The 23,405-nt window shown below is 60.2% G+C and overlaps 2 protein-coding genes across 16 annotated transcripts in view; one reads left to right on the plus strand and one right to left on the minus strand.

The window, feature by feature from the left end:
* ATP9B (ATPase phospholipid transporting 9B (putative)) overlaps positions 1–17,059 on the plus strand; it is a 224,623-nt gene extending 207,564 nt beyond the window's left edge. For 6 of the 15 annotated variants that reach the window (XM_055080638.1, XM_055080637.1, XM_055080635.1 and 3 more), the window contains 8 exons: positions 1,619–1,763; positions 1,958–2,022; positions 2,581–2,736; positions 2,846–2,910; positions 8,386–8,494; positions 13,375–13,432; positions 14,122–14,325; positions 16,598–16,846. In XM_055080638.1, the coding sequence (XP_054936613.1) occupies positions 1,619–1,763; positions 1,958–2,022; positions 2,581–2,736; positions 2,846–2,910; positions 8,386–8,494; positions 13,375–13,432; positions 14,122–14,325; positions 16,598–16,734 (939 nt within the window). In that variant the 3' untranslated portion in view covers positions 16,735–16,846. Of the gene's footprint in view, positions 1–1,618; positions 1,764–1,957; positions 2,023–2,580; positions 2,737–2,845; positions 2,911–8,385; positions 8,495–12,827; positions 13,468–14,121; positions 14,326–14,412; positions 15,342–15,565; positions 16,227–16,597 lie in introns of those variants that run through there. The other 9 variants (XR_008615992.1, XR_008615993.1, XM_055080636.1 and 6 more) reach the window with 9 other exon arrangements.
* A 60-nt stretch (positions 17,060–17,119) lies between these two features.
* Positions 17,120–21,591, minus strand: LOC112067608 (collagen alpha-2(I) chain-like). Its single transcript, XM_024133921.1, has 9 exons — positions 21,486–21,591; positions 21,192–21,302; positions 20,781–21,030; positions 20,528–20,607; positions 20,123–20,243; positions 19,439–19,967; positions 18,228–18,520; positions 17,630–17,751; positions 17,120–17,571 (listed from the first exon to the last, which is right to left on the minus strand). Exons 1-9 carry the CDS (start codon positions 21,589–21,591, stop codon positions 17,120–17,122), a joined length of 2,064 nt encoding a protein of 687 aa, XP_023989689.1.
* Between the last annotated feature and the right edge of the window lie 1,814 nt (positions 21,592–23,405).

Genomic DNA, 23,405 nt, shown 5'->3' on the forward strand with positions numbered 1-23,405 from the left:
CTGCGTGTGTGTTGTTTTATAGACGCCGCGCGGGCCCCTGGCTGACTGTCCGACTCGCTGGCTCGGCTCCGGCCTCACGTTTGCATTTCTCTGTCTGCACCGCGGCGGCTGCGCGGCTGCCGCGGGCTCCTGAGTTCTGCTCCCGTCCCTCCCGCTCCGTGTGCGGGACCCGGGACCCCTCGCCGGCTCGGCGCACCCCCATCCCCGCAGCGCTGTGCACTCACGGTTGGGTCGCCTGCTTTCGTGGTGCCTGGTGCTGTGCGACCTGCCCGTCGGTCTCCCCGGAGCCCGCGGTGTCTGGCCCCCCCGGGCTCGGCCCTCCCTCCGGCCGCTGAGTCGGTCCAGCGCCCGCCGGTCCCGGGCTCCCTGAGCCCCAGCCCCTGCCCAGCGCGGCGCCCTCTTGATGGTGCCAAGGAGCGCGGTCCAGTCCCTGTCCACGGATCACACTTTCTTGGCTCTGGGGGACGAAGGATGACTGTCCCCTCCTTCCCAACTCTGGCGGCACTGATTTGGGCCTGAGCCGGCCTTCGAGCCCCCTTTCCTTTCCCGGCTTCTGTCTCTTCGCTCCACCTCCCACCCCTCGTCCAGAGGGTGAGGCCGGCCTCTCCGGGGCAGAAGGGCTCCATTTCCCCCCCGGCCCCCTGCCCCCTGGGTGCAGGTGAGGGGGGTTGAGGGGCCTGGGCCTCGCGTGTTCTCGGCTGTTCCCACCGCCGGCTTCAGGTTGCTCACAGCAGCCAAGCCACGTGCACGTGGCTGTCTGCTTTCCAGCGCCCAGAACGTTTTGCGGATTTCCCCTCCATCCCGGCCCCTCCTTGTAGGTCGATGTCTTTTTTAAAACCTCTCTATAGTTGGGACTCGGGGAGGGAGCAAAAGTAGCTACTTGTGTTAAACACGCTTTTGTGAGTGTGTTTTCGTTGAAATCTTTTTGCTGCTTCCGTGCCCCCAATCCCCGTGTTGTTCCTGGCAGCCAGTCGGCCCCAGAGAAACCGCAGGTTGGAGAGCACATCCCCACTCCCCGCCGGCTCCCCAAAGGCAGCGTCCGCTGTTTCTGTTTCTGGGTCCTGCAGTGGTTACTCCCCTCGGCGGGGATGCTGTGTCCGTCTGTTTCCTGCTGAGCACCTGCCGTGAACGCGGGTTTTCGCTCAGCGCCCAGGTTTTAGGTGGCCGAGGGCCTGGGCTGCGTCTCGACCCCTTCACGCGGGGCACGGGCGCCCGCACGGGTCCCCTGCGGGCGGATGTGCTGTCGGCGCCCTGGGGGCTCAGGACCCTCATCTCTGACTCCTGTCCTTCGTCCTGGGGTGACTCTCGGGGTGTCCGGCTCAGCAACGGGACCCCACAGACTTCAGGCCGCGCTGGGGGTTTTATTTCCCCCCAAGATGGGGAGCTGAGGATCGTCGCTGAGGGCGTCGTGTGCTAAAGACCAGAGACCTTTTCAGCCAACCCTGCAAGGTGGTGCTGGCATCGCCCGAAGGCAGACGGGCTCGTCCGGGGCTTCCCCGGAGCCCTCCTTCCCTCAGTCGCGCGAGCCCGGCCCCCCGCCGGCGTGCGGGCTCCGTCCGTCCGTCGTCCGTCCGCCTGTCCGGGCCCTGAACCGCGGCCTCGCTCCCGCCGCCCGCAGGTCTGCCTGAAGTACTACGAGCGCGAGTTCGCAGAGCTGGCCTGCCAGTGCCCGGCCGTGGTCTGCTGCCGCTGCGCTCCCACCCAGAAGGCCCGCATCGTCAAGCTGCTGCGGCAGCACACGGGCCGGCGCACGTGTGCCGTCGGTGAGTGCGCGCGTCCGGGGAGCTGGGGCCTGACACCAAACGCGCGGGGACGTGCGCCCGTCTCCCTCCCGCCCGCCCGGCGCATCCCCCCCCCCGCCCCCGTCTTCCCGGGCGTTGGAACCCCGTCCGCTGGTTGGCGAGGAAAGGCGGCCTCTCGCAGGCTCCCACTTCACGTCCGTGTTCCGTGCTTCCAGGTGACGGAGGGAACGACGTGAGCATGATCCAGGCAGCGGACTGCGGGATCGGGATCGAGGGGAAGGTACGTCTGTCCCTTGTCCCCGCCAGGCCCCTGGGCAGCCCGCTCACACACGTGGCCGGGGCCGGGGGGAGGCGGACCCACGCGCTGCGGGAGCAGCTCCACGAGGGAAAGTAGAGGACAGGCGCGTCCTGCCGGGACTCGGGTGCTTCCCCGGTCCCCGAGCCGTGCGGGGCTGGGCCTGGGCCGCTCCCCGGATCCCCGCCAACCTCTCTCGGCCCCGCACACGCGGCCCACGCTCGGACGTCCGGGTCTCCCGGCCGGTCGGGAGCTGTGGTCTGCCTCCTGCGCTCACGTGAAAACACCCAGAGAGACCTGGTCGCAAGCTGGATCCCGGGCCCCTCTGCTTTGTGAACCAGGCCACAGTGCTGAACCCGCAGCCGCTCGGCCGGGTGGCCGGTTCCGAGCACTGTCTTGAAGATGCCCCGGTCCCTGCTTAGTCTCCGTGACGCCGTCGGTGCCGGGCCAGGTCCTCCCAGGGCGCTGGCGGGCGGCTCCCGGGGCGGGGCCCGCGCTGCGCCCCTGTCCGGCCCTGAGCCGGCCCCTCTGCCTTGGTCGCAGGAGGGCCGGCAGGCCTCGCTGGCGGCCGACTTCTCCGTCCCGCAGTTCAGGCACACCGGCCGCCTGCTCACGGTGCACGGGCGCAGCAGCTACAAGCGGTCGGCGGCGCTCAGCCAGTTCGTCATGCACCGCGGCCTCATCATCTCCACGATGCAGGTGCGGCGTCCGGAGGGGCCGTGCGGGGCCCCGCGGGGCCCCTGGTGCCTCGCGGCCTGCGTGCGTGTCGGCCGGCCGTGAGTGACGGGCGCTGCTCTCCTCCCTCCAGGCCGTGTTTTCCTCCGTCTTCTACTTTGCCTCCGTCCCCCTGTACCAGGGATTCCTCATGGTGGGGTAAGTGGGCCCGTCACGCGCAGACGCGGCAGGGGCGCGCCGGGCGGGCTGGTAGCGCGGGAGCCCGTGCAGGGCGTTGCTTGCGTGGCTCCCACACGCTCAGCCTGAGGACGAATCGACTGGTGTACGGAGCCACGGGCCGGGGCGCCCAGAGGCAGCGCGTGTCCGCTTGTCCCTCCTACGGCCCCGCTGTTACGTGTTCTCGTGGAGTTTCTGTTACGTGGGGCAGCGCGCCTGGGTCGGGAGCTGTGTCGGAGCCGGGACTTTCTCCAGCCCTCGGCGGCATCATGGGGGGGCGGGGGCGGGGGCGGGGGCTGACTGGGTCGCCCCCAGGCTGGGGAGCCCCTTCCTGAAGCCTGCGCCCTCCTGGCCGGACACGGTTAATCCTGACGGCGGCGTGAAGGTGGCAGCAGAGACTTCGGGAACGGATGGTGCTGGCACGGGACCTCACATTCCGGGACAGACTCCGTAAGGCCTCCCGCGGTAACGAAGCTCATCCTCAGGGCGCCCGCCCGGCAGCTGGGAAGGCCGTCCGCAGAGCGGCGGCCCGGGGCCCGTGGCGAAGGCTGTGCTCGTGGCGCTGCCGGAGCTACGAAGCGGGAGGCCTGTGTCAGACGAGAGTAGACCGGAGTTTCCTCTCCTCGTCCTCCGTGACCGCGCCCGCAGGTAGAGTCAGCATGGCGGCCGCCGCGCGGTGGACACCCTGCGCGGCTTCTGTCCTCCGCGAAGCCCCTCACCCGCGGGGCCGGGCCTCTCCACCGCGTGGTAAGGGCGCAGCAGCGAGCACACGTGTCCCGGCGCCGTCCGGAGCTCCGTCCTGTGCCCCCACATCCCTAGCACACGGGGGTGCGGCCCCCGTGCCACAAGGAGAAGAGCGAGGCCCGGCGCCCGGAGGGGCTGCGTGCCCTCTCCCGGCCGCAGCGTCTTCCCAGGTCGGCCGAGGACAAGCCAGCGGGTTCCCGCACCCCGTGGAGCCCGGTTCAAGGGCGCGGTTACGTGCGTGTCGCCTGGCGGCTCCCTGAACTCCGAGAATCCCGGGGATTTCAGCGAGAGGCGTCGGGGGCGCGACGTGGGCTGATATCAGGGCGAGGCTGGGCGGGCGAGGTCCCGTCGCGAGCGATGGGGCTCCCTCGGCCTCCTGCCCTGTGTCCTGGCCTCCTCCCCCCGGGCCAAGGGTGTCCGCCGCCTCCGCACACCCGTGTCTCCAGAGTGGACGTCAGAGGGAACTGGGGACCTGGTGGGACCGGCTCGGGGGGTGTCTGGGGGTGCAGGGCAGGCGGGAGGGCGGCGGGAGGCTGGCGAGGGGCGGGCCGAGCCTGGGGTGTGGGCGCAGGAGAGCTTTCCAGGAAGAGGGACCGAAGAGGACAGGGCGCTGAGCTCGGCAGCGGGGGGCCGGGGCAGTGGCGGGGTGTGCGGTGAAGGTGCCGCTCTCCTGCCACGTGGACGCATCCCTGAACGCCCGGCTTGCCACCCAGGAGCCGCAGGGGCTGGACCCCTGTCCCCCTCGCCCCGCTTCTCCATCGTTTCTCCCCTCCTCCCCTGGCTCCTGTGTGGCTTGAGCTGTTGAACAGGTGAGGTTCTTGTGGAAATTAGAGCGTATCCTTCCCCAGGGAACTCATGCGGACCCTTCCCAGGTCCCTGGAGGCGGAGGGGAAGCACTGCCCCGCCCCCGGCCCCAGGCCCAGGTCAGGATAAAGGCTCCACCGCGACTGGCTGCCCGGCTGGCCATGCGCCTGTTCGGGCAGCCTGCTGTTAATCGCAGCAGGAGTTCCTAGAGTCCTTCAAAGAGAGGGAAAGCCTAAAGGTACAGAAAGCTGCCCATTTTTTTACATTTTTCCGTTGGTTGCTTAAGTCTTTGCAATAATTATCACATTAATTACTCTAAATAGCATAGAACTGGCACAGTAATGCTGGTTACGTCTTCAGTTTGTCCAGTGCATTTCTTCCTTGGAGGCCAAAGAAAAGCATAACCATTCTCACTTTCCATTTTTCAAAGTACGGATTTGAAACTTTAAAAGGAAATTTTAAGGGGCAGTGGTGACTACTCCTTAAATAATAACTGCCTGAGTTCATGAAATTACAACTCTAGGCCTGATTTCATTTCCCCTCTGCAGCCTGAGCCCTGTCAGCATAAGCACGCATTATGTTTAAAGCTCCTATTTGTTATCAGACTTCACTGAAAGTCTTATTTAAAGTTTCTCTGCACGTCCATCACTTATAAACAAGGCGCCTGTAATTCTCTGAGGCATTAGTTCCTTGGATTTGGCAGAACGGAGGGAGATGCTTCTAAGTTAAGCTTCTTCAAAAATAAATAATAAAACAGTTTTGCCCTCACCTAGAAAACAGATATAAAGAACTGGGCAGGAAGCAATGTGATGTTTTTATCAAATAAAATCTAACCAGACCAAATTACTGACCTTCCATGATGGAATAACTGGCTCTAGAAACTACAGGACGGTGGATAGAATTCCATTCCACCTGTGTACGGTTTTTATCCGAGTTCATTTCATTAGCTTCCTAGGGACTGGTGACCCAGGTGAGGCACCCGCACTGCTGGTTACTTCACGGAAGGAAGCTCGTGCCGAGGCCGCCCCGGTGCTCCCTGGAGCCCAGCTGGCGGCACGTGGCCCGCTCCCCTCACTTCGCCTGCGCTTGCGTCTGCCCACATACCCGAGGTCCTGGGAGGGGCTGTGCCCTCCCTCCACACGCCCCCCTCGGCAGGTCCTTTGGGGAAGCAGCGTGCATCCTGGCCCCACTCCGCGTTCACGGGCGTCAGCACACCCAGGGTTCTGCGAGACCTGCTCCACGTGGTCGAGCCAAAGCCCTCCCTTGCCCGACAGCTGCCGGCGTCCCGTGTTCAGGCAGCATCCTTGGAGACACGCAGGTCTGCCCTAGCTGAGGTGTCCCTCTCGTGATGGCCACGGCTCCCCGGAGGCACCCGCGGGCCATCACAGGTCTGCATCCTCGCAGGGGATTTCAGTGGGGAGCCCGAGGATGCACGTGAGAAAACTACCGGATGCGTCTTCACGGGGTGCCAGGAGGGCACGTGACATCCGAGGAAGAGTCCTCAGCTGCAGGCAGGGAGCGTGGGCGAGTGATGGAGGAGGTGGGCTGGCAGCCCGTCACCGAGGGGCACCACGGAGCGACAGGAGACGCCCTGTCCTCCCAGCCCACGCGACTGGAAGACAGGGAGAGGTACAGGGAAGGGCTGCTTTCAGACGGTGGCCACCAGGCCCTGATGCCGGAGACCAGGGAAGCTGGCAGAATTCACAGCTGGGATCCCTGGAACCTTGGGGGGCAAAGATTCCTTAGGCGCAGAATGCGTGACTGTTACAGGAGAAATTGACAAGATGGACTCCGTCAAAATTAAGCCTCCGCTCTTCTGAAGACAATATTAATCAAATGAAAAGGCAGGCTGGGAAACAGTCTTTTCTGTACGTATATCTGATAAGAGCTCTGTACCCAGAATGTTTCATGATCTCCAAACAACTCAGTTTTTTAAGAAAAGGCTAAAGGTTTGAACGTACATCACAAAAGAAGATGTAAGAATAGCCAATAAGCACATGAAAATATATTAACATCATTAGTTACAGGAAATGGAAATTTTAACCCCACTTGGAGGCCAGGTTAAGACAGACCCCGCTAAGTGTCAGCAGGAAGCTGGGGCTCCCGGGACTGACGGCTCCTGGCTGGAGCTCACCACGGTGAAACGAGCCCAGAAGACAGTTGGTCGGGTTTTCATACGATTAAGCGTACGGCCCAGCAGCCCTCCCCTCCAAAGCCTGCTCCTCCTGCATTTGCGGTGAGATCCACCGTGCCACATCCCTACCGCCCCGGGGGGGGGGGGGTGTCGGGCGGGGTGGGGGGAGGGCGCGAAGGCTCAGCCAGGGAAGCAGCAGATGTGAGGTCCCCGCGGGCGGCCCAGCCTGGGGGCTGCTGGGGGGAGGGGGGTCTGCGCTGGGACCCTGGAGGAAGCCAGCCAGGCGCACGCTGGCAACTGCCCTCAGCAGAATCAACTGATAAAAGGGGTGGTGATGATGTTTGTAATTTGGTTGAAAAGCCGGAGGAGTTTCTGGCACAATAACAAGGGTTCTCATCGACGCTCTCTACGAAAATAGAGGCTCCTCGGGCGTGCGCTGTGACACGCGTGAACCCCGGTGCAGGAGGGTCCCTGGGCCGGGTGCACATGCAGCTTGGTCCTCGTGCGTCGGCTGGCTCCGGGGAACGTGGGCCGGGCTCTGCCTGGCTTCCTTGGCCCTTTCAGCCCCCCGAGTCCTAAGGGGACTAACAACAGCAATTAGAGACTTAGGGGAAAGAAAAGAGCATGTGCTTGTTGCACCTGATGCAGAAGTCAGAGGTTGAACCTGTAGGTAGAGAATCTGGAGCCCTCAAAGTGCGGGCTGACACCGGGCGGCAGACGGGAGGCTTGAGCGAGGCACTCAGGGGGGCGCGGGGGCGGCAGACGGGCCCGTGGCGGGGCGGCCGGTGTCATCAACCACCAGGAAATGCATGTTTGAACCGCGGCGAGCTGCCCCTCCACGCCTGTCAGAATGGCTGAAACACATGTGACAGCACCGAATTATGGTGAGGATTCAGCATCCGGATCCCTCATACATGCTGGCAGGGATGTAAACTGGTGCAGCCGCTCTGGAAAGCAGTTTGGCAGTTTCTTATAAAACTAAACGTACAGCTGCCCTGTGACCCAGTGCCTGCACTTGTGGACATACGATCCCAGGTGGCACCCGTGTCTGAAATAAGTGCAACTTACTTTTACAAAAAACCTGTGCAGTGGATGTTTATAGCAGCTTTATTTGTAATAACCGGACACTGGGAACGACCCAGGTGCACTTCAGAGAACGACCGGGGTGCAGAGCTGCTCTGTCCACAACCACGAACGCGCCTCAGCAACCAGAGGACGGCCTGTCGTATGGCCACACCTGGCTGACCCTCCAGGGACAGGGGCTGAACGACAAGCCGGACCCCAGGGTCACCTGCTGTGTGGTGCGTGCGTGTCACCTTGAAGTGACAAAAGTTATAAGATGGAGGACAGTTGCCAGGGGTTCAGAGGGGCTGGGAGAGAAGCAGGCTTCAGGGGGCCCTGGTGGGCGTGGATGCCGCGTCTGGACCATGCGAGTGTCGGCGTCCCGCTGGAGATTGGCTGCAGTTTTGGAGATGCTGCTGCCTGTCCCCGTGATCTCTCTGTGTTACTCCTGGTAACTGTACTCACTTCTGCAGCGATCTCAAAATAAAAGCTTTAATTAAAACAAGAAATAAAGGATACTGCTGTGCCTGTCAGCATTTGTGGCTTGTAGACCTCTTGCTCCTGTACTGTGGCTAAGTATTCCGTTTTAGGACAAGTCGTGCTTGGTTGCCTACTTGGTTTTGCTCTGTTTAGGGCTTGACCTTTGGCCTCTGGTTCCGAGGTGTGCTCTCGGTGGAGCGGGTCCCCCGTGTAACCTCCCTGCTCTCCTCCAGGTATGCGACGGTCTACACCATGTTCCCTGTCTTCTCCCTGGTGCTGGACCAAGACGTGAAGCCCGAGATGGCAATGCTGTACCCAGAGCTGTACAAAGACCTCACCAAGGTGCGGCCCCAGTTAGGCATCAAAGGGGAAAACGGCGTTTGCTCGAATGTTTGCGGTGCAGCTCTGATATCACGCGTAGAATTATAATTGCGAAGGGTGCTCATAACCGTCTGTGGAACTTCTGTGGACTCAGAACCGTGGCTGAGGGCTCCCTCTTTCTGGGTGAAGGATGCTTGGAGCGGGGGCTCCCGGCCAGCATCGCGCACTGGGCGGGGCCAGCTCCCTGTCCTCCTGGAGCAGGTGCAGCATTCGAGCCGTTAGGGACCTGGAGCCCTGACCAGGAGCTCCTCGGAATGCCCACATCTCTTCCTGCCGTGGACTTCAGAATTTTCTCTGAAAGCGATCTGCAGTGTGTTTCTGTCCCTGAGACCCGCGTGCTGTTGTCACGGTGACGCTACTGAGGTAGAAGTCCACTTCCCTGAGCTGCGCAGGCTTCATTCACGCAGCCCAGAACTGCTCCGGGACGGTTAAACATTCCTGAAAGAAGTTTTAAATTTATCATGTTTTTTTATGAAAGCATATCTCTGTAGCATAGAAAACATGCTCCCCTGGGTGGAAGACATGCCCAGCTCGCCACACACAAACCATGGTGACCTCGCAACCTTCCAGCACTGATTGACATATATACACTAATGTGTATAAAATAGATAAGTAGTAAGAACCTGCTGTATAAAAAATAAATTAATTTAATTTAATTTAATTTAAAAAAAAAAGAACCTTCCAACACTGAGAACAAAGTCCACGGACCCCCAATTAAATTTAGGTTTACAGTCGATAACCTGAAGTTACCGACTCTGATTTTTAAAGCTGTAGCCATATGTTGTAACGGAGAAGGAATCAGATTAGGCATTATCAGGTTGACTCGCCCAGCTAACCTCTAACCAGTCCCAGTGGTGTTGGGTAAGTCACGTAAATCTTTGGATTTGATGGTGTTATTGTAAGAATTTGATGAGATGAAGATTTTTTTTTAATTTAATTTATTTTGGCTGCACTGGGTCTTCGTTGCTGCGCTCGGGCTTCCTCTAGTTGCGTCGAGCGGGGGCTCCTCTTTGTTGCTGCACGCGGGCTTCTCATTGCAGTGGCTTCTCGTTGCGGAGCACGGGCTCTAGGCGCGTGGGCTTCAGTAGTTGTGGCACGTGGGCTCAGTAGTTGTGGCTCGTGGGCTCTAGAGCTCAGGCTCAGTAGTTCTGGTGCACGGGCTTAGTTGCTCCGCGGCATGTGGGATCTTCCCGGACCAGGAATGAACCCGTATCCCCTGCCTTGGCAGGCGGATTCTTGACCACTGCGCCACCAGGGAAATCTGAGATTACGATCTTTTAAATCCATTGAAAAAAAACAGAAAATGCCTGTATTACTTCTATAATCAGGGCAGAAATAAAGCTAGCTCAACAATGTAGTATAAAATAAAATAGCAAACGTTATATTTGATAATATAATATTTTATTTGATAATAAGATATAGATGTGAGACATATATAAAGCATTATTATCATGATAAAAATATCATTGTGAATATTACAAGTAGAAGAAAAACTTTTTGGTTTAATATCCTAAGATGGTGAAACCATCCTCATTCAGTGAAGCAGAATAGGATAAAGATCCAAAAGCTACAGGAGGCGATTGCGAATAATTATAATTTTAGTAGATTGTGTGTTTCCTTATTTCCAGTGGCTCCAGAAGTGTTTCCCTAAATGCTGCCTCACAGACATGAAGGGGAAACAAGCTTTTTATGGACATCAGTGTAGGGGCTCGGTGGCTGCTCAGGGTTACGGTCACTGCAGGCGAGGCCAGGTGATGCTGCCAGACCGTCAAGGTGGGAGGACTTCCTAGCAGGACTTCAGTGTCCCCCCCAGTGAGGGGACACGCCGCTTTCACTGTTGCCCACCAGAACCTTCTTTGTGGCTTGCCACGTTACTCTAGTGATAAAAGCAGGCTCCCGGGGTCACAGGCGTCCGGCGCTGAGTCCCAGCTCCCCTCTGACGGTAGCCGCGAGGTGGTGAATCCACACCATTAGCTGATACATTTGAACTTGAGGGGATGTTAGGACACCACGTCCAATTCCAAGTAAGTTGGGTCTCGTTAAGGGTGCTGGCTTTCCACTCTTGTTAGGGTGACCAACAGTTAGAATATTTCAATATCCTAAAGTCAGGACCGCATTCCTAATGTTTTTGACAAGAGTTCAGTCTCTCTATTTTCTCTAGACTCCTTTTCTTCAAGATCCAAACTCTGTACTTTTTGTCTTTAAAGTATATATTTCTTTAAACATTGCATACACTCTAAATCCCTTGAAAATAAAGTAGCACTACGGCACTCAACCAGTTAACTTGATAAGAAGTGAGTATTTTTCTTACTGGAGCTAGAGAAACATTCTGAAGCTTTCCGTTGCTTCTGAGCCCAGCACTCTGCACCCGCTGGGGACAGGCAGTCTGTCCGAGTCCGTCACTGTGGGTGGCACGGTTGAGGGTCCCGTGCCGGGCACTCGTAAAGACCTAGAAGGCGCTGTTCCTGGTCTCCACAAGCCTTCAGTCGGGAAAAGAAAACATGAATTCACGGTAAATTAAATGATGGTTGGACAGTAGCAGAAAACAAGCCACGGGCTGGAAGGTAAGTTACTGTCCAACAGATGATTTATCTTCTAAGTTCTGAGCAGAAATCTCAGGTCACGGCAAATTCATTAAATACCGCAAAGGGAATCAAGGGAAGCAGCGTGCACATCCCTTGTAAAACAGAAAGGAAAGAACTCTACTTCGAAATAAAATATCCTGGGCTTATACTTATTTCGTAGCCCGTCTTTTTATGCTAAGAGTATAATAAATGCTCCAAGCATCACCAGTCTGACTTAGGGTTCTAACGAGGCTAGCCGATCCTGAATGTAAACATTTGTTCTCTGCTCTGTCTCCAGGGCCTAAACCTGGACACAGTGTCTGTTCAGTAATTGGTGAATGAACGAGGGAGGGAATGAATCAGTTAAACAAAGAGGCAACATTTCCTTCCTCTTCCTAAGACCATACAGTTCTCATTCCTTACCGAAAAGGATGTACTTGTAACGATGTCTGGGTCACGTTCTGCTTTGAGCTATTAGGCTTTACTCATGGTGAGTGCAGTCACTTCTGTTTCTCTGGTGCCGCCAGTTAGAGGGGAAACACGGACTCATCCCTTTCCTAACCCTACAGATGACTTTATTTGTCCTGAATGGTCTGTGGCCTCTTATGAAAAACCACCTGAGCCTGAGCCCTGGGGTCAGGACTTAGGTGACCCGTGGTCAGCTGAGCCAGCCTGTGTGGTCCTGAAATAGTTCAGCCTTGTAGCTGTGAGTTCAGTTACCAAGTCATAGTGTTATATTCACGATAAATTAAACTACTCACTAACTACAGAGACACTTGAGCTGTAGTTGTACTGATTGTCAAGATATCAAGTAGGTGATGTACAGTCCTTCATAAAAGCCCTTGAAACCATTAGACGTTGAACTATTAGGACTACTTCCCTATTTTTATTTTCTGTTGAACAGTCTCAAAATGGTTTTAGCTTTTGAAATGTGTATTTATATCCTTGTATAATTTTAAAAATAAAAGTGATAAGGCAAGGCAAGGAAATTAAGGGTATAGAAATTAAAAAGGAAGAAATAAAAATAACTGTTTGCAGATGCCAGAATTGTCTATGTAGAAAATCCCAAATAATCCACAAAAAAAAAACCCCTAGACTAGTAAGTTTAGTAAGGTTGCAGGATACAAGGAGAAAATATTTTTAAATTCTTTCTAATTCTGTATAGTAGCAATGAACAATTGAGATCTGAAAACAATTTTAAACACTGTTTGTAACAGCATAAAAAAGTGAAATACTTTGGTATAACTAACAAAATACGTGCAGGATCTCCATGCTGAAAATTGTAAAACTGGCTGAAAGAAGTCCTAGAAAGGAATAAATGAATGTTCGTGGATTGGAAGTATCAGTGTTGTTGAATATTGACAACTGATTCTAAAGTTTATATGGAAAAGCAGAGGAGCTAGAATTACCAAAACAAATTTGAAAAAAGAAGAACAAAGTTGGAAGACTCCCAGTACCAGGTTTTTATCACTGGCAAAGGACAGACACACAGGTTAGCGGGGTAGAACAGAGAGCCCAGAACTACAGCCACGCATGTCAGCCGGTCTTTGACCAATGTGAAGGGGGATCCAGTGGAGGACGGGCGTGGTGGTCTGTGAGCCCCGTGCCGCGGCCTCGCCGGGCCCCGTCCCGACACCGTCGTCCACAGGCCTCGGGGACGTGCGCTGCCTCCACCAGCCCTTGGCAGCAATGGGCTGGCGGGTGACTTGTGACCCCCACCTCCTTCTCAGATAGAAGCATCTTCGGGAGCGTGGTCGGACAGACACAGGCCAAGTTTTCAAGGTGAAGGTTGCTGTGCCAGAAACCCTTGTTTGTGCTGGGCTCGTTGATATGGCATCTTTTCCAGAAAGGACCTCGGGGCCTAAATTCTGACTTCAGGTGTGATAGACCGTCCTTTGTCACCTAAGGAAACTAAGAAGTAGATATAGGAAGATTTGTTCCCAAGAAGTAAAGAAGAAATAAAGGGAAATGGTTTTTACTCTGCAGAATAGTGTGTTTCAATGTTTGTTTTATACAGGTCGACTCCTGGGTCACTAGGAAGCCCGGGAATGGATAGCCGTGGCTTAAGGTCACCGGAGGTCAAACAGAAGAGACCGCTCACCCCTTTACCATAAGCTGAGCAGGGCGGGCGGCCCGGGTGCACGGGAGGGAGAGGGTGGCTGGATCAGTACGTGGGTGGGGCTGGGGGCCTGGGGTCTTCTACAAGTCGCCCGCACGTAGCTACTTGAAAACGTGTGTTCTGCTCTGTTAACTAAGCTGCTCCACTGTCTACCCTAGGGAAGATCCTTATCCTGTAAGACCTTCCTCGTCTGGGTTTTAATCAGTATTTACCAAGGTAAGACGGACCCGCCTTCTCCTGCACTGAAGCTTTTTTGTCTTCTATGGGCAATATTGTTTTCACCTCCCAGTTAAGTTCCAGAAGCTTAACATTTCATCAGCAGTTGAATATTGCTTTCGGTTTATCTTGTGAATCGATACCCCAGCAGCTGGTCCCGCAGGCCTCTTCACAACGCAGCGGGGGTTGGCGTTTTTCCTGGTGCGGGTCACCTAAAAAGTGACCTGTTTTTCAATAAAAGACAATCCAGAAAAATTTAATCAGCACTTACCACACAGCCTACGCCCCACAATGGCTTGCTTTCTTGGCGTCATAGCCGGACTTCGAGAAATACGAATTACGAAGTCAGAAGTCACCAGCTGCCCTCCGCTTGGTGTCCCAGACAAACGGGAGCCTGCGGACAGCAGTGAGCAGACGGCCCTGGAAGGCGACCTGGAAGGTGACGGCCGGCGCGTAGTTGCGAACTGGCGCGCGGGCACGGCCCTCCCCCCAGACTCTGCCAGTCCACATCTTATTCTGTCCCCAGTCCAGAGTTTACGTGGGTCACTGGGTGCGGGTGTGCCCGGCCCGGGTCTGTCGGTGCCGTCAGTGTCGGCGGCTCTCGCCCCTCATACGGTAACAGAGCCGCCGACCCGAGTAGGAAGGTCGTCGTGCCCAAAGCCACACCGCTCCCGCTGGCTGTTTTCCAGGCGGCATCCTCATGTCCGGGGCCCTGGTGCTTTTCGAGTCCGAGTTTGTGCACGTGGTGGCCATCTCCTTCACGGCGCTCGTCCTCACGGAGCTGCTGATGGTGGCCCTGACCGTCAGGACGTGGCACTGGCTGATGGCGGTCGCTGAGCTGCTCAGCCTCGGCTGCTACGTGGCCTCGCTCGCTTTTCTAAATAAATATTTTGGTAAGTTGCTTTAGACTTCTTTTCTGAATAGCTGTCTGTCGCTGGTTTTTAAACGTTTTCTTTGTTGCTTCTAATACGTTATCTTAGGTTGCAGATCGTAATAAAACCCACATCAGACAGCTTCACAACACAGAGCTTATTTTTGCGGGAAGATTAAACCCCTTGCAACAATACATGAAGTCGTGCCGAGTTCTCCCCACAAGAGCTGTATTGTTTGTCCCTTTTCCTGACGGAGGCCGCTGAGGCTGCAGGGAAGAGGGCTTCCAGGATGGGGCCCGGCGCCGCCCGCCCGCCCTCCTCCCCCGGAGCCACGGGGCCCAGCTGCCTCGGTCCCGAGCGGCGTCAGAACCTGCAGGCGGCACGTGGCCCGGCTCGCCCGCCGCCGTCACCAGCAGGGCCCTGAGGAGGGGGGCTGCGTGCTGGCGGTGAGCGCTGACTGGAGTGGGGGGGGAGGGGGGTCACCCGACGTGGCGCCGGGGGAGGGCTGAGCTGCCCTGGGCGCGCTCGCACGGCCGTCCCCCGTCCCTCTGCAAGACTTCGCTTCCCGTCCCCGGCCGGCGCGCTGATCTCGCCTCACCTGACGCGCCTTGTCAAACCCAGCTCTGCACTCGCCACTGTCGGAAAATCCATCTAAGGCAGAGCCCTGACCCTTGAAGTCAAAAGTCGGCATCTACTTCCTGTTCCTAACGCCAGCGACTTGGGACAAGCAGACTTCACTGGGATGAAAGATGAGAGCCTCATACTTCTGTGAAGTGGAGGAGAGCAACGGGCCATAAAGTTACTTTTGGTGAAAAGCGATGGTAACATCGCTTTTCACGTATTGTGAAAACATCTCCATCCTTCACACCAGAACTACAAATTACAAAATGAATGTTTCGGCAAGTTTCAACGGCGGGAATTTATGAATTTTGTGCCTCTTCCATAACTTTGACGTATCATAGATGGTAGAGAAGTAAAAAGAATTCCATCGTAAAAGCAGAAGTTGGGTGAATTCACATTCAAGTATCTACTCAATGGTGAGTACGTACATAGGAAAACTATTACAGATTCGTGGTTTTGCATTAAAAGAAACATTCACCAAAAAAATAGCCATGGCACATAAGAAGTGGTTATTTTCAAATTATGATATCTTGGTTACTTTGTTTTGAGAATAGACGTTTGCTTTCCTGTGTGAACGCGAATTAACGCTCTTGGACGGAGCGATGTTGGCTTATTGTGGGGCGTTTCCCTGGGCCCGCAGCTCCTTCTCCCAGCACAGAGGAGAAGCAGAAGCTACAGCTGGGACAGCACAGAACACAAAGGAGGAGCTACAGCTGGGACACCAGCAGCAGGGCCGCACAGGCAGGGTGTCTCGTGGAGCTCTCTCGGGTCGTTGACGCTACCGCATCCTTCAAGACTGCAGAAACTTAGCAGAACGCCGTCACTCCAGAGCCTCGACTGATAAGAGCCCCGCCTCTCCTCTTCGTGGCGTTTGCTGTGGGCTCCTCGCACCTGGCGACAGCGCGGGAGGCCCTGGGCCCCGTCGGGGCTCTGCGGCTCATCAGAGGGGACGGTGCTGGGCGTCCTGCGTCCGCCGATGAGCACCCGTGGCCGTCAGGCGACCGTGCGTCGTCCCCGCAACATTTTGCCGTTATTGTGTAGTGATTGGACCCCTGGAAAACACTTCCCGGGTTTTTTACAATGTGCTTAAACACAGCCTGGGACCCCGTGTGCCCTGCACGCAGACCCGGGGTTTCCCTGCACTTTCCTGGGCCTCAGCGTCCATGAGCCTCCCAGGCTGTCTCGTCTCACTTCCGACGACAGTCTCCAGGGATGGCTGTCGTAGGATCGGCCGCCCGTCGGGTTCTCACACGGCTCTTCACCCGCAAGGATTAGAACAGCCGCTGACCCTGGGAACAGAGGTCGGCCTGGGGGCACATCCCCTGTGGTGGCGGGACCGAGGGGCACGGGAGGTGGGCTCACGGGGACGGCTCTGCCAGCGGCCTCAAGGCCCCGACGCCCAGGGTCGCCTGTCCTCAGGACGACGAAGATGAGCCCGGCCGGTCTGAGCCGGCCCCAGGCTGCGTTGCGAGGTTCTGCCTCTGGACCGAGCCCGCGGGCCGTGCAGCGCCTGCCCTGCGCAGCTGGGGCTTCGTGGCTCCTGTTAGAGGAGCCCCTGCCCCTGGTGTGCGGGGAAAGCAGTGCTGTAACCCAGACCCCGAGGCTCCACCAGGCCCGCCTCTGCGGCGCCCTGGGCGCCTCTGACACCTGTTCCTGGGTTTCTCTCCCACAGATGTCGCCTTCATCACGACTGTGACCTTCGTGTGGAAAGTGTCGGCGATCACGGTGGTCAGCTGCCTTCCCCTCTACGTCCTGAAGTACTTGAAGCGGAAGCTGTCCCCGCCCAGCTACTCCAAGCTCTCCTCCTAGGGCCACGCGCCTGCCACGGAAGGTTCCAGCACCTTCGGGCCCGTTTCCGTGATGCAGGGTGCGCGGCGGCGGCTGCCGAGAGAGGGCGTGAGGCAGGAAGGGCCCGGGAGGTGGCCGGGGTGGGGCTCCGCAGACAGTCGCGCCGTATCCGTGCCGGGGCCGGATTTCCTTGCCTTCCCTTTTCATTGTTTCTCCAAGTTTAATTTCCATGTCGAACCAGCTTGACTTTCTATTGAAAATGAGCCCTAATGATTTCACTGCTACTGTAAAGCATCCATCTTTGTCTGCTGTTCTGAGAATTGAAATGAAAGGCCATTTAATGTTCTGCAGTTTCCTAACATTCTAGTTCTTTCTTTGATGTTACAATAGGGAAAGTCGTCCCCGCTTAACCAGAATAAAGTCTCGATGCTGTAAAGGCCCGTGTCTGCGCCGCGCCCTCCCCGCCTCCCCCACCGCGGGCCACGCTGGTCCCGGCGGCGCCCACGAGCCCACGGCAGCCACGTGGCGCAGGGCGGGGCATTTGCCCGTAAGCCCAGGGCAGCAGCTCAGGTACGTCCCGAGGCTCTGCTGTTAGGCAAGACCGTTTCTGAGTTCCCGTCCTTTCGACGTTTGCGAAATCACACAACTGCACACCTCGCTGGCGCCTGGCTCCGGCCGCCTGGGCCCCCGGCTGTGGGCGCAGCGCCTCGCCGATGCTGGGCTGGAAAAACGCTTCCCTGAGCAGCCGAGTCCTTTTGTTCAAGGGGCACTTCTGGGCGGGGAGCGGCTCCAGCGCTGGGAGCTGCTCGGGGTCTGAGCGCTGTGCCGGGGCGCCCGGGGCGCCCGAGGCGCCCAGGGCTGGGTCCCAGTGGAGGAGGGGTGATGCCCGGCGCTGCTCAGACCGTCCCACCAGCACCTCCCAGGTGGCCGGTCCGCCCCCCGCCCACCGGGCGTCGCTCTTTCAGCTCCTCGCAGAGCTGCGGGTCTGCGGGGATCTGGGGCCAAGGGAGGAGCTCTTGCTCAGGACCCAGGGGGGACCTGGGGGAGGCCGGTGCGGCTGAGAGGGGACAGGCGAGGCGGGCTCACGGGCTGTGCCAGCCGCGTGCCCTGAGAAATCCTGGACGTCTCCCCAGGGGTTGGGCGCTCCCCCACGAGGCTGACGGGGCAGGTGGACGGGCCCCCCGCCTTGGAGGGGCCGGGAGGAGGCGCCTGGGGGTGGAAGGGGCTGGAAGGCCCGCGTGCAGAGTGGCATGGCCGCGGCCCTGAGGGGAGGGGTGACAGGACGCGGGCGGCCGGGAGGGGGGCTGTTTGCAGGCGGGTAGGTGCGCCCTTCAGAGGTCGTGAAGCCTTCGCGGCGGCGGCCGGGCGGGCGGGCGTTCTCCCGGAGAGCCCAGGGCCGCAGTTTGACCGTAGCTGGGTGCGCTGGTGGCGGAGGGAGGGCACGGTGGGCGCGAGCAGGGCCCAGTCTCCGCCACCGCGTCCCCGAGAGCCTGGGCGTCACTGGCCCCCGCTACCGTGTGACGTAGACGGGTGGGCAGGTCAGGTGGACAAGTGGAGGGGCGGGTGGCAGGCGGCTGGAGGGGTGGGGGGTGGACGGCTCTTCTGCAGCCCCCGAGGTGGCCCCGTCCTGTTCCAGACTCGTGACCGTCATCAGTGTCTCTGAGTCAGGGCTGCACCGTGTCCGCCGAGCCTGTGAACTCGGCCGGCGGCGCCCCGGGGGACGGGGCCGTGGGCTGCGGAAGCGGCCTCTGCTCCTTCCAGCTGGGACGGCCTGCGTCGCCTGCCCGGGCCCCTGCTGGGCCTCCTGCTGTGGGAGGGCTCAGGGCCCCCGCCAGGAAGTGCCCCCCCCCCCCGCCCCGTGGGAGGGTGGCCGGAGCTCCCTGCACCTCAGGCCCGTCCCCTGAGCCACGTGGGTGCAGGCGTGTCCCCACGTCCTGTCCGGGGGCCCCTGGGAGACCTCCTGCTGGCCCCCCTCCCTCGCTCCACCGAGAGGCCCTGGAAAGGCCCCTGTGCTCTGCGGACCAGGGACTTGGGTCAGGGCCTGCTGCCTTGTCACCCCGTCCCACTGGAACCCCAGATGGTCCAAGGGCGGGACGCCGAACAGAGCTGGGGCCCCTCCACCCCCTCAGGCTTCGAGTACACCGGAACCCGCGAGAGGCCCAGCCCGGGCCCTGGGACGGGGTCACCCGCTCGAACCCAGCGTCGTGCCCCCCGACGCGGCCTCGGTCTGTCCACTCGGCCTACCAGGCCACGCCTTGGGGGTCACTGCCCCGGTGACTCGGTGCCCTGGCGCCCCCGGCCTTGTCCCCATCCCGGGACAGCGCCGGACAGACAGTGAGGGACGGGGAGACTGAGCCTTGGGGCGGTTTAAGGGATTCCCCACCTGGCCCATGGCAGCATCCCCAGCCCATGCAGGTAAGGGCTGGGCGGGGACCCCGGGGCCCTCAGGCACAGGGTCAGGCTCTGTTCCCCTGGAGCCACAGCGACCACAACCCCCTTCCTGCACGCGGGCCGCCTGGGGACACCGTGGCCAGAGGACGGGCCTGGCGTGTCCTCGATCCCAGACACGCCTCGGGTGGGGAGGGTCCTTCACTGACACCACCTGGTCCCCACAGTCAAGGCCGGCAGCCCCAAGCGCCTCAACACAGCCCAGCCCTCGTGCAGGAGACAATCCTGTGTCCCCCAAACAGGCGGGACCCTGGGGCGCTGCTGGGCGGGTCCACACCTGGACGGGACCTTCCTGCATGTTCTCTCCTGAAAGCTCTTTATCTTGGAGTGACTTAGACTCGGGAAGCTGGCTGTCCACGTGAGGAGGACCGTGCTGGGCTCGCCGACTTCCCACTAAATCCTGGCCTGAGCCCTCCGGTCGGGAAGGTTCCTCGTGTCCCTCTGTCCGGCCGTGGGGAGCTGGGCGGGGAGCCCACGCCCCGAGCTTCTGGGCAGGGCTGGCAAGGGCCCGGGGTACGGCGGGCAGGTCGTATCGGTTTGTGCCCTCAGGAAGGGGGTGCGGTGGCTGCTCCCCTGCGATGCCGCAGTCGCTGGGCACCTTGGGGCCCAGCGGGCCCTGCTCAGCCGAGCCCCAGCCGCCCGACTGGGCTGCGATAAACAGGAAACGCCTCGGCCACCGCGCCCCGGGGAGCGGCTGTAATTCCGGGAGATTCCAGCAGGCGGCGCTGGAAGCTAAGAAATGCCGCCCACGGCCCGCAGGGTCCAGGCTGATGTCTGGGCTCTTAGGATCAGGGCGTCTCCTTGGGCTGGAACAGCCGAGCCCAGAAAGTGTGATTCCCTGAGGGGCCGGAGTTCGTCGCCTTGAAGAACCTGCCTTCCCCCGGGGGGTTGGGTCCACGCGGCGTCCACTCTGCCTGCGTGGGGCCCGGGTTAGCTCCTCATAATAAAGCCCAGGCGGCACCTCCCCCCGTCCTCCCGGGGGGACCCCGCCAGCGGCCCCGCGGCTCCTGCTCCCGTCCCAGTGGAGAGGGGCTCCTGGTGGGCCCGGAAGGCGCTGGGGCCTTGGGCCTCGGAGACGACGGCTGAGCGGAACCACGGGGCCCAGAAGGACCGAGGTCTGAAAACAGTCCTCCCTGAGCTGCAGGATTTTCCGAATCTTTAAAACCAGAGAACAGCCCCACTCCACCCCCGGTGTTCTTTTCCAAGGCCGTTCCCGGAACTGGCCGCCTGGGCTGCGCAGCTGCAGCTGCAGCCGCAGCCCGTCCCCGCGCTGTCTGAAAACAGTCCTCCCTGAGCTGCAGGATTTTCCGAATCTTTAAAACCAGAGAACAGCCCCACTCCACCCCCGGTGCTCTTTTCCAAGAACGTTCCCGGAACTGGCCGCCTGGGCTGCGCAGCTGCAGCCGCAGCCCGTCCCCGCGCTGCTTTCGGGGTCCCGGGGCCCTCCTGGCTCAGGGAGGCCGGGAGGCCGCAGACGCCAGGCCTAGTGCGCGGCAGGGGCACCTTGAGGGCACTTGTGGACGTGGACGGCCCCCGCCTGCCTCTCCCGTCCCCTCTGCCGGCCGCGGGGGCGCGGGAGGACACCGTGGACGGCTCTGAGCCGGGGGGACAGGCGTCACGTGGCTGCTGCCCGGGCCCCAGGGTCGCAAGAGGCTCCGCCCACCGCGGGCCGCCCCGGGACACGTGGCGGCCGGCGCCCGCATCCGTCATCCATCCGGGCCCTTCCTCGGGCCGCCTGGAGCTCCACGTCTGTCCACCTGGCGGGGTGGCCAGTCAGTTCCGGAGGCAGAGCCGGGTTCGCCGCCAGAAGGCGCGGGGCTGAGGCCTGGGCAGCACTTTGGACCCTCTGCGCCGACGAGCAGACACGACCTGAGCAAAAAAGATGGAGAAAAGGCCAGAACCGGCAGGGGAGCAGCGCGGGGTCCGCCGGGCTACCACTGCACGGGGCCCTGCGGGAGGGGCTCCCGGTTCCCGGGCGCGGACGCGCCCCCTCGCCCCCCGCGGCCCAGCAGAACCCCTTCCGTGTTCACTCAGCACGACGCCCTCAGCAGAGCCCGAGGGGCCGTCGTCCCAGCCGCGACCCGCGCCGTCCTGGGAAGGGGCCCCCAGGCCCTGGATCCTGCGGGCGTGAGGCGCGGGAGCTGGGCCCCAGACAAAGCGCCGCCAAGCAGGCGGAAGGACAGAGGTTCAGCCCCTCGGCTCTGGAGGCCGGGAGTCGGAGCGAGACGGTGTCCAGGGCCGCCCTCCCGCCCGGGCTCAGGCCCCGCCTGCCTCTTCCCGCCTGGCCTGCGCGCTCCCGGCTGCGGCCGCGGCGCTCCGCCGACCTCTGCCCGCCCTGCGCCCCGCCACGCCCTGCGTGTCTGCGTCCAAAGCCCCGGGTGCTCTGAGGACGCCGGCCAGTGGTGGGGCCTCGCTCCGGGACAGCCTCATCGTGACCGAGCCCATCTGCAAAGACCCCTCCCAAGTCCTGCGATCCCGGGCGACCCGCAGGGGTGCGGGACACCTCTGCACTGCTGATTCGGAGTGGCTTGATATCACCTTCAAGGGTTCCAGTCTCTTCCTGACCCGAAGGTGCAGAGAAATCGCCAGCCAAGCACAGAGACGGCTTTAAGTCTGTGATGGAATCAGGTGCCAGGGCACGGGCTGCGCCCTCGTGGCCACACTGCCGGGGACCCTGTCCCCTGCCTGGCACCCGGCCCTGCCACCCGAGCCCGAGGAGCTGGATCTTGAGCAAAGTCAGACGCCTGGGTGGCTAAGTGGAGCCTCGGCGTTTAACCTGTTGGCTCCCAGGAGCCGCCGGGGGTTTCTGTAATGCTGGGGGCGTCTGGGCACAACTGCAGGGGGTACCGTCCACACACAGGTGAGCTGCACTGTGGGACGTCCCCTCAGTCCCGACGTCCTCCCGTCCTGAGCGGCCCCGACTGTCGCTCCGAGGGGAGTGGGCTTATCTGAAGACACCGGGGAGCAGGGGTCCTCTGGGCGTCCGGAGGCTGTTGCCGTGACGACGACTTTGGGTCTCGCCCCAGGACAAGGGGGGCCATCCTTCTTACTGTTTTCCTCAAACAGGAGGGCAAGGCAGCTGCGCCCCCAGACCCACAGCCCTAACTGGGGCGACGTCTCACAGCTCGGCGTGCAGCCTCCTGGCCCATGAGCCTGGGTGAGGCCCCCGCTCCAGCTGGCAAGTTCCACCCTCATCTGAAACCACAGAGCAGAGTAACCCGCAAATGTCGCGTTTGCCTGCTCGCCCCCCGGGCCGGACTGAGCGCCTGCACTGCGGCAGGGCCTGAGGAGGCCCTGGAGGAGGGAGGAGGTTCTAGAGAAGGTCCTGGAGGAGGTCCTGGAGAAGTTTCTGGAGGAGGTCCTGGAGGAGGTCCTGGAGGAGGGAGGAGGTTCTAGAGAAAGTCCTGGAGGAGGTCCTGGAGGAGGGAGGAGATTCTAGAGAAGATTCTAGAGAAGGTCCTGAGGAGGTCCTGGAGGAGGGAGGAGATTCTAGAGAAGGTCCTGGAGGAGGTCCTGGAGAAGTTTCTGGAGGAGGTTCTGGAGAAGGGGAGGTCTTGGAGGAGGTCCTGGAGGAGGGAGGAGATTCTAGAGAAGCTTCTAGAGAAGGTCCTGAGGAGGTCCTGGAGAAGTTTCTGGAGGAGGTCCTAGAGAAGGGGAAGTCTTGGAGGAGGTCCTGGAGGAGGGAGGAGATTCTAGAGAAGGTTCTAGAGAAGGTCCTGGAGGAGGTCAGCTCAGGACACCGTCGTCACCCTCCAGCCACACGTCTCACTTATGTCCTCGGAGCGGCTCCTGTTTTTCTCTAAGGATCTGTGGTTCTCAGTCCCCGAAGGTCGTGAGGCTGCGTCACTGTCACGGTGCCGAGGCCACTCGGGAAGAGCCACCAGCTTCCTGACAGAGGTGATGGCCCACAGGTCGTGGGCGCGTCCAGCGCGGCCACCAGCTTGAGCTCAGCGTGCCCACTTCCAGGCCCCACTTGGCGGGATGTGAGGCGCTCGTGCCCAGCAGACTGGATGGGCCCCTTGGTTCAGGCGCCACCGCCCCGAAGCCAAGGACCCTGGGAGCCTGGCGGGGCTCCGGGGGCGAACCTCCCACTCCTCCCCGGCCAACCTGTGTCCTCGGCCCAGCCCTGAGGTGCCACTGCCTGGCCGCCTGGAGCCCGTGCCGATGGCGGGGCTGTGAGGTCCCCAGCTGGCCGTCCCACACCCGCCGCCTCTGGGCGTGAAGCCTGTAGCAGGAGCCGCTCA

Source organism: Physeter macrocephalus, chromosome 19 (genome assembly GCF_002837175.3).
Source record: "Physeter macrocephalus isolate SW-GA chromosome 19, ASM283717v5, whole genome shotgun sequence".
NCBI classification, from domain to species: domain Eukaryota; kingdom Metazoa; phylum Chordata; class Mammalia; order Artiodactyla; family Physeteridae; genus Physeter; species Physeter macrocephalus.